At 37.0% G+C, this 10,721-nt stretch overlaps 1 protein-coding gene across 1 annotated transcript; it reads right to left on the bottom strand.

The window, feature by feature from the left end:
- Positions 1-6,699: 6,699 nt before the first annotated feature.
- On the bottom strand, positions 6,700-7,635 carry LOC126079327 (olfactory receptor 52J3-like). Its single transcript, XM_049890258.1, has one exon. The coding sequence runs from the start codon at positions 7,633-7,635 to the stop codon at positions 6,700-6,702; it is 936 nt and encodes a 311-aa protein (XP_049746215.1).
- Between the last annotated feature and the right edge of the window lie 3,086 nt (positions 7,636-10,721).

Here is a 10,721-nt window from a genome sequence, read left to right as displayed (position 1 = left end):
AGTAAAGCTATCACTATTTGCAGATGACATGATCGTATACATGGAAAACCCTAAGGAATCCTCCAGAAAACTACTGAAACTAATAGAAGAGTTTGGCAGAGTCTCAGGTTATAAAATAAACATACAAAAATCACTTGGATTCCTCTACATCAACAAAAAGAACACCGAAGAGGAAATAACCAAATCAATACCATTCACAGTAGCCCCCAAGAAGATAAAATACTTAGGAATAAATCTTACCAAGGATGTAAAAGACCTATACAAAGAAAACTATAAAACACTGCTACAAGAAATTCAAAAGGACATACTTAAGTGGAAAAACATACCCTGATCATGGATAGGAAGATTTAACATAGTAAAAATGTCTATTCTACCAAAAGCCATTTATACATATAACACAGTTCCAATCCAAATACCAATGTCATACTTTAAGGGAATAGAGAAACAAATCACTAATTTCATACGGAAAGGAAAGAACCCCCGGATAAGCAAAACATTACTGAAAAAGAAGAAGAAAGTGGGAGGCCTCACCCTACCTGATTTCAGAACCTATTATATAGCTACAGTAGTCAAAACAGCCTGGTACTGGTACAACAACAGGCACATAGACCAATGAAACAGAATTGAGAACCCAGATATAAATCCATCCACATACGAGCAGCTGATATTTGACAAAGGACCAGTGTCAGTCAATTGGGGAAATAATAGTCTCTTTAACAAATGGTGCTGTCATACCTGGATATCCATTTGCAAAAGAATGAAACAGGACCCATACCTCACACCATGCACAAAAACTAACTCCAAGTGGATCAAAGACCTAAACATAAAGACTAAAACGATAAAGATCATGGAAGAAAAAATAGGATCTACCCTAGAAGCCCTAATACAGGGCATAAACAGAATACAAAACATTACCAAAAATGATGAAGAGAAACCAGATAACTGGGAGCTCCTAAAAATCAAATACCTATGCTCATCTAAAGACTTCACCAAAAGAGTAAAAAGACCACCTACAGACTGGGAAAGAATATTCAGCTATGACATCTCAGACCAGTGCCTGATCTCTAAAATCTACATGATTCTGTGAAAACTCAACCACAAAAAGACAAACAACCCAATCAAGAAGTGGGCAAAGGATATGAACACACATTTCACTAAGGAAGATATTCAGGCAGCCAACAGATACATGAGAAAATGCTCTCGATCATTAGCCATTAGAGAAATGCAAATTAAAACTACGATGAGATTCCATCTGACACCAACTAGACTGGCATTAATCCAAAAAACACAAAATAATAAATGTTGGAGAGGCTGCGGAGAGATTGGAACTCTCATACACTGCTGGTGGGATTGTAAAATGGTACAACCACTTTGGAAATCCATCTGGCGTTATCTTAAACAGTTAGAAATAGAACTACCATACAACCCAGAAATCCCACTCCTCGGAATATACCCTAAAGATACAAGAGCCTTCACACAAACAGATATATGCACACCCATGTTTATTGCAGCTCTGTTTACAATAGCAAAAAGCTGGAAGCAACCAAGATGTCCGTCAACGGATGAATGGTTAAATAAATTGTGGTATATTCACACAATGGAATACTACCCATCGATAAAGAACAGTGACGAATCTCTGAAACATTTCATAACATGGAGGAATCTGGAAGGCATTATGCTGAGCGAAATGAGTCAGTTGCAAAAGGACAAATATTGCATAAGACCACTATTATAAGATCTTGAGAAATAGAAAAAACGGAGAAGAACACATACTTATGTGGTTACAAAGGGGGGAGGGAGGGAGGGAGGGAGAGGGCTTTTTATTGATCAATCTGTAGATAAGAACTGCTTTGGGTGAAGGCAAAGACAACACTCAATACAAGGAAGGTCAGCCTAATTGGACTGGATTAAAAGCAAAGAGGTTTCCAGGATAAAATGAAAGCTTCAAAGGTCAGCGGAGCAGGGGCTGGGGTCTGGGGAACTTGGTTTGAGGGGACTTCTAAGTCAATGGGCAAAATAATTCTATTAAGAAAACACTCTGCATCTCACTTTGAATTGTGGTGCCTGGGGTCCTAAATGCCAACAAGCGGCCATCTAACATACATTAATTGGTCTCAACCCACCTTGAGCAAAGGCAAAGGAAGAACACCAAGGTCACACGACAACTAAGAACCCAAGAGACAGAAAGGGCCACATGAACCAGAGACCTACATTATCCTGAGACCAGAAGAACTAGTTGGTGCCTGGCCACAATCGATGTCTGCCCTGCTAGGGAGCACAACAGACAACTCCTGAGGGAGCAGGAGACCAATGGGATACAGACCCCAAATTCTCATTAAAAGACCACACCTAATGGTATGATTGCGACGAGAGGAATCCCAGAGACAATGCTCCCCAGAACTTCTGATGGCACAGGACAGGAACCATCCCCGAAGACAAATCATCAGGCATGAAAAGGACTGGTCAGTGTGGGGGAGAGAGATGCTGATGAAGAGTGAGCTAATTAAATCAGCTGGACACGGGAGAGTGTGTTGGCAACTCTTGACTGGAGGGGGATGGGAAGATAGAGAGAGAGGGAAGATGGCAAAATTGGCACGAAACGAGAGACTGTGGGGGCTGACTCAATAGGGGGAGAGCAAGTGGGAGAAGGGAGTAAGATGTATGTAAACCTTCATGTGACAGACTGATTGGAATGGTAAATGTTCACTTGAAGCTTAATAAAAATTAATAAAAAAAAAATAATAGTAGTAGTAGTATCTGCTGTGCTTAGGCAAGATTTTGGTAAAGATATAATCCACACAGTAATGTGGTTATTGTTTTTGTTGTTTTGTGCCATATACAGAGTTCCCACTCACAGGAAACTTATATGACAAAGTAGAACTGCACCATAAGGTTTACTGGATATGAACACCAGGTAATCTTCACTGGAACATATCACCAGGTCTTTTCTCCCATGAAGCTGCTGGTGAGTTCAAATTGCTGACCTCTCAGGTAGCAACAAAACTCTTAACCATTATACTACCAGGGCTCCTTAGTAAATGTGGTGAGAATTAAAATTAAAAAGTCATTAATGAATTATGCCAAAATGTATGAAAAAGGCAGAAAACTCTTTCATTTTTGGCATAGTGGTTAAGAACTGTGGCTGTTAACCATAGAGGTCAGCTGTTCAAATCCACCAGGAGCTCCTTGAAAACCGTATGGAGTGGATCTACTCTGTCATATAGGGTCACTATGAGTCGGAATCAACTTGAGGGCAACGGGTTTGTTTGTTTATTTGTTTGTTTTCCTTTCATATGTATATGATGCCTCATGAAAGAACCTATAAAGAATGCACTTCTCTACCAGATATCAAGCTTTGAATGCATGAAGAGACAAATTTTATGAAACAACATTTTGTATTGCCTGTGATTAATTATATCAAGTGTATCATTTTAAATGATTTTTGTGCTGGTTACTATATGTATCTTCATCCATAAACACCAGAGAGTATTACTTTATGTGAAAAAAATGATGTTTCAGACCATTCAAGAAATGTTCTTTAAGTTCTTTATTTAACAAATATTATTGAATGATTTGTTTATTATGTATCAGGCACTAATATAGTTGCTAGTGTTGTAAATATGGCCAACAACAAAAATTAATAACATTTTACTAGGCAATCTTACACTAAGTTTGAAAAAAGATAAAACATTGTAGAAATTGCAAAGGTAAGCTTATTGGTTCAAAGAAATATTAAGTCATGGAGCAAATGATCTCATATACATTACAATTATTTTGAATCAATAGCTTTAAAAAGTACACTATTATGAGGTTATTAGGTTATATATGAGTATATAGCATGCACCAAAATGTAATGTTACCCTTATGTTTTCAGTGTTTATGTATTCACAATTTAAGTTGATTCTAGCCAATCAAGTGACAGTGATCATGTATCTGAACATACTGATAAGATATTTCTTGCAAGAATAGATGAAAAGCCTGAAAAGTTCGTTGTTTAGTTTTATAAGACTCTGACTCTGTGCCATTATGGACTCAGGGAGTTTCTTAAAGGTGTTGTATTTAGATCTTCTTATCAAAACATTGACCTTCTTCTGTGATTGGACATCAACAATACTATACAACTTCCTCAGGTGAATATGTGCTAAAAGCCTATCGTTTCTACCACCTCTTCCTGGCAGTCTTGAGAAAATAAGGGTACATAACATGTTTGCCATGGCAGTTATGAATTTAATTGGTCTAAGAGAAAAATCTAATTCTCTCTGACTTTATACCCAAGGCTTTAAATTACTCAGCTGTACTGTGTGGTTATATTTATATTATTTCTGTGCTGCATTTTCTCAAACAGTGTTATGCTTTAAGAAATATTTGGAACAGAAATTAATACGTGCTATTATTTCAACTGCATTTTTTCAAGTTTGATTAGAAAACTTAGCAGAAGTCACTCAAATTTTATTAATTTTATTTTATTTATTGTTTTTGTATAAAATTTCTTGTTCTAAGATCTCGTAAGATATTACGTGTCTATCATTATGGAGTCTCTGTGTGGTGCAAATGACTGATAAGTGCCACTGCTAACCAAAAGATTGTAGGTTTGAGTCCATTGGGAGGCACCACCAAAGAAAGTCCTGCCAATCCACTTCTGAAAAACCAGCCAACAGAAAACCCTGTGAAGCACAGTTTTGCTCTGATACACGTGGGGTTACCACGAGTTGGAGTAAACTCACTGGCAACCAGTAGTAAGTATTGCTGTGCTGTATGATACAATGGCTTCATTTGTCCTCTATATATTGACTTATTTTATACAGTTTTTACTTGGTAACACATTTCTTGGAGAATTAGTTTTATTCATATCCCTATATGTTTTATTATTATGTTCTACTCTGTGGTCCAAATAGTTTAAAACATTGCCTTATGACAGCATTCTCTCCTGAACAACCACCCCTGGAAGATGTTAATTTCTTTTATTCCTCTGCCTAAATGGACTCTGGCATAGCTTTATGAATTCTATACAGCCAAAGGTGTAACCTTAGGGCAATGCTTTGGAATATTTTAATGCTTTTCTACTGGGTCATTTCTATCTCTGTCTTAAATGCAGTTAAAAATTATAAAAAAAAAAAAAAATTGCTCACTTCTAAGGAGAGTTCTGGTTGTTCTTCCAAGACACATTTGTTACTTTTTCTGGCAGTCAATATTCATCCCTAACATCATAATTAAAAAGCATCAATATTTCTTCAGTTTTTATTCATTGTCCAACTTTTCTGTGCATATGAGGGGACAGAAAATACCATAGCTTGGTTCAGGCACACCTTTAGTCCTCAAAGTGGTATCTTTGCTTTTTAACACTTTAAAGAGGTCTTTTGCAGCAGATTTGCCCAATGCACTATGTCCTTTGATTTCTTGACTACTGCCCCCATGGTACTGATTGTTGATCCCAGTAAAATGAAATCCTTGACAAAGTCATTATTTTCTCTGTTTATCATGATGTTGCTTATTGGTCCAGTTTTGAAGATTTTTATTTTCTTTATGTTGAGGTGTAACTCATACTGAAGGCTTAAGCCTAGATCTTCATCAGTAAGTTCTTCAAGTTCTCCTAGCTTTCAGCAAGCAAGGCTGTGTCACAACATGATAAATATAATTAATGTCAGTAAATTGTACATGTAAAAATGTTGAAATGGCAAATTTTGTGTCTTATGTATACATATATATACACATATATACATATATATTATATATATATATATATATATATATATATATATATATATATACACTAACCACAATTAAAAAAAAGAGGAGAGGAAGCCAACTCTGAAAAATTCTTTCTCATGCCTCTTATATACCTTGGTCTGGAACATGCACTTGTATTTGAAATCCAATAATTCAAACACTCACACAAGACCAAACACCCCCACACACACACACAATCAAGGAATCCAGGAGGAAAAACATTGGGCTCATTGGTGGCTGTACACATGACTGCCAAAAGTTAAAACTCTGCCAGCCGATTACCTGATCTGAACTTATAACATCAATTTTCTTTTCTTTAGGTTAAAAAATTGTACTCTTCTGGCTCCTCTTTATTTCTTGTTTTGCCTAGGAGTATACTGGCATTAATTCTTAAATCATCAGGTTACTATTTTGGGGGATGGTGAGAGGTGTTGTTTTTCATGAAAAATTTTAGGTTTTTGTCCATAATTATCTTCACAGGGAAAAACAGAGGCAAAGTGATGGTATACATTCCTTGAGATTTGGGAGGGAAAAAAAGAAAAAGATCTTTGAAAAGGATATTACAGTGTTGACAAATGAGAATTGTGATAGACATAGACCTATGAATAGGAATTTCATACAGTATTCTATAGTGCGTGAATCATGTCTTATCAGAGAAATTCCAAGACATTAAATTATAGGAGCCCATCTGCAAATCCACTGCATTTCTCTTCCTCAGGAAAAATGGACTACCACAGTCAGAAGCTGCAACCACTCGGCAAAACTAAAGAAAAATAACCAAAAGACTTAAATTGGCAAGTGTTTTCCAGGGTTTAAATTATTTGATCATGTCATTTTGAAGTCCTTGTCAGTATTTTCTCATAAAGTCAAATAAACTCGCAACTGCTTGTCAAAATATTGCTGTGGAGGTGGAGTAAATATTGTCATTACATACAGAATCGCATCCCTAAAGATCGATGAGTGTAATGGTCCCTACTTGCTAGCAAATACTCGGATCACATACTGTCTGATTTGCTTGGTCCGTACCCCATAAATAACAGGGTTGAGCGCAGGTGGGATAACCACACAGATGTTGGCAACAAAGATGTGAACGTAAGGGGGTATGTTTTGGCCAAACCTGTGAGTGAGGAAGGAGAAGAGGGCAGGGGTATAGAAAACGAACATGACTAGAGCATGGGAGCCACAAGTACTCAGTGTTTTGAGACAGGCATCTTGAGATTTGAGGCGGAATACAGCCTGGATAATATAGCCATAGGAGATCTCAACCAGTATGAGAGCAAAGACAAGGAAGGAAGCAACAAAGAGCCCATAAATGGTGTTGATTCGTATGTCTGCACTAGCCAACTTGGCAATTCCCATGTGCTCACAATAGGTATGGGCAAGAATGCGGGCCTTACAAAAGGGCAAATGGTGGATTAGGTAGATAAAGGGTAGTGTGAGCACAACTGCACTCAACATGATACCCAGACCAATTCCTGCCAGCACCCAAACAGTCAGAATGGTTGTATAGTGGAGTGGTTCACAGATGGCCACATAGCGGTCAAAGGCCATAGCCAGTAAGACTGCAGACTCCATTCCTGAGAAGGTATGTATCAGAAACATCTGGGCCACACAAGCTGCAAAGTCAATCTCATGAGCATCAAACCAGAAGATACCCAACATTCGGGGCACTGAGGATGTGGAGAGAGCCACATCTATGGCTGACAATATAGCCAGGAAGAAGAACATTGGATCCCAGAGTGTTTTCTCAGTCCATATGACTATCAAAATGGTGGCGTTGCCAATAAGAGCCATAAGGTAAACAAAACAGAAAGGCAAAGAAATCCAGACATGGGCAGTCTCAAGTCCTGGGATCCCTAAAAGAAAAAATGTGGATGGATGGAGCATTGTTGTGTTTTGATGAGGCATTCTGAATTTGGCTGTAATAGAAGATATGGTCCATTCCTAAAAAAAAAAAAAAAAAAAAGGAAAAGAAAAACACAAGCACAGGAATGTTTTAAACAATTAGCTTATGTTTTAGTAGAGTGCAAGTGAAGTCAGTGATATTGTTTCTTATCTCTATACAGGTCTATGAAAAAAATAAAGAAAGATTTATGATGCTGGGTAAAATTGTAATCCAGGAGTTATATCTTTTATGAAGATTAATAGCATAACCAATGCCAAGAGATTATATATATCTTTCTCTGCAATTCTACATACTCACTGTTCCATTCAGTTTTTCATGAATAAAGACTGAAAAGTGGATTAATTTAAAATGTTAAGATTTCCCAAATTAAAGATGTTGAAGACAAACACAAAAGAAAATCAGCAAGTCAGAGGCAGAAGACAGACGAACATACATAACTACACACCACCATACTGTCATGAAGAAACACACAAAAAAGTCATATACATATAATGAAGGATATACATTGTATGCGAAATTTCTTAAGTATGTTTCATTTGATCGTAATTTTCACATGAATTCAAATTTAAAATTTGCCTCCAAAACCAACAGACAGTCTTCATTAAATCATTAAACAGGTACATAAATCCTATCAAACAAATCATAAAACAATACAGGAACAGAGAGATTGGACAAGCAGAGAATAAACTCAGGGCAAGAACATTTCATATTAGAACAGTATGTCCTCCCTTATTACCCTGATCATGGTGAAACATAAGGGAACAAAGAGAATTTGAAGTTTTGCCCCATTTCCTATATTCAGGGAGACTATGCAAAGTAGACAGAAGAGTTGAAATAAAGGGTTTTGAGGGAAGTAAGCTGATCATGGACTTAGCTCTTCCAGGTCAGGATGAAATAATATGATCTGTAATCTTATGTTGAATGATATCCAGAGGATCTTACCCTTATCCTGCATGGGAGATTGAATGGAAAGTTGGAAGGAGGGAAAGAAGGAGGGAATGATTAAAAAAAAAAAAAAAGTATAGCCCCTCATTGAATTTAGAATAATTGGGAATAGCATAAGCCCCAAATAGTGATAAATATATCTACTTAAAGATCATTAGGAGCCCTGGTGGCACAGTGGTTAAGGAATGGACTGCTAACAAAAAGTTTCCATCTGCTCCTTGAAAATTCCACGGGGCAGTTTCTACTTTGTCCTATGTAGTCACTATGAGTCAAAATCAACTCAATGACAATGGGTTTGGTTTTGGTTTTTGGAAAGATCATTAAGAGTATTGAGAAGCTTGTTTATCAAAAGTTCTCTGACAGTAGGAAAAGGATACCTAAGATACTTCTCCAGTGCTCTTAGTTCCCTGCTTCCTCCCGTGGTGTCTGTTTTGTGAGTCTATTTTCAGCTGAGGTCATCTCCTAACTTCAACCTTTTCACTCCCATGAAAGACCATTATCTTCACTACCTTGCAGTTATAAGAAATAATAGGAATTACTAAATATTCAAAAGAATATGAAAGTTTTCTATCCAATGATTACTGAATAACTTGAATCCCAAGAAATGTCCATCAAAGACCTCACTCTTGATCAGTAGTCTGTTTTGTTTTTTGCGAAGTCATGTGGGTTGCACAGTATTTCCCAAAAAACATCAGTTCAAACCTTTCTTCTCACCTCTGTGCAAACAAATTATGGTTAGGACTCACTTAGACTGCTTGGTCAATATAAAATCTATCTCCAGCAGGGATGGGAATTAGAGAGCCCAATTAGACCTGCCCCAGAGAATGGGGTTTGAGACTACTGGCCTCTTTCTCCTAAAGGACAGCACTGAAAATCATAATCTCTGTCTGGCCATGGGCCTTGGGATTATGACCTCAAAGTCTCCTCGAAAGGTCTAAGTTTCTCCTTCAAGGAGGAAGGAAGAAAAGCAGGCATAAGAGAAATACACAGAAGGCAGAGACAGACATTACCTCTGAAATTCACACATAATTATTTTGTATAATAAGTTCAATATATTTCTCATGTCTGTGTTTTCACTTCACACACTCATCCCTGCTAATTCATCAAAGCATTATTTCTTACAGATCAATGACAATTCCTCATAAAACTATATTACAGGAAATTCTGAGGCAACAACTATTTTGACTCAAGTTAAAAAAAAAAGTATTAAATATTTTAGTTCCCTGGGTGTCGCAAACAGCTTGTGCTTGACTACTAACCTAAAGATTGGCAGTTTGAACCCACCCAGGGAAACTGCAGAAGAGAAGCTTGGTTATCTACTTCCATAAATCAAGAAAACCCTGTGGAGCAGTTCTACTCACTAACACATAGTATCACCATGAGTTGGAATCAACTAGGCAGCAGTAGGTTATTAAATATTTTTATTACCTTTGTCGAGAAAAGAAAGCTATTGATTTTCTTAGTTATTAAATCTTCATTGTTCTGAAGGAACTATGGAATTATTTGCTTCGGTCTATACGTTGTAAGGCCTTAGAAGGTTTTAAAATACTTTTTGTTCTATAGTTTGGACAATACCTCCTATCTCCAAACTGGTCACCATCTACTTTACCATACTACTGGTATTTTCTATGGCACCATGGTGTTTCACAGGCAAACACTGTATTTCTGTGAATGATATGCCAATTTTTTAAAACTCCTAACCTTTCCAGACTTCCTGAATTTCGTGTTCACTGTTATTTATTTGGCTCCTTAGTTTACCTCGCATTTTATTTTTATGATGGAAATGAACACTTATGCAAGTTTAAAATTATAAATAAACACAAGGTGAAAATACAGATCCTTGAAGGCCTTTGTCCCTGATAAAGTCCAATTTCATATTTGTTCCAGGACACAGGCACCTTCATCAATCATATAAGAGGACAAAACAGTACTGTTTGTAACACATAGTTCATCCTAAATTTATCTAGTAATCTGGGTAATAACCTGTGTTTGCCAATTGCCTTTTTCCAAAGGAAAAAGGTATTTCTCATATCTTTATGGTAGTTTTGTAACTCAAAGCAAAGACTCATACTAAATTAGGCCCCTACTTTCCCACAGAAGGCCCTGGGCGACACAAACAGTAATGCTAAAGGTTAGACGTATT

The sequence above is a fragment of the Elephas maximus genome, chromosome 7 (genome assembly GCF_024166365.1).
Source record: "Elephas maximus indicus isolate mEleMax1 chromosome 7, mEleMax1 primary haplotype, whole genome shotgun sequence".
In the NCBI taxonomy this organism is placed as follows: domain Eukaryota; kingdom Metazoa; phylum Chordata; class Mammalia; order Proboscidea; family Elephantidae; genus Elephas; species Elephas maximus.
The sequence above is the reverse complement of the archived record's forward strand: the minus strand, read 5'-3'. Positions and strand labels throughout refer to the sequence as shown.

Bases quoted from the DNA above. Each gene is read 5' to 3' on its own strand.
- LOC126079327 (XM_049890258.1), bottom strand. From the start codon at position 7,635: ATGCCTCATCAAAACACAACAATGCTCCATCCATCCACATTTTTTCTT.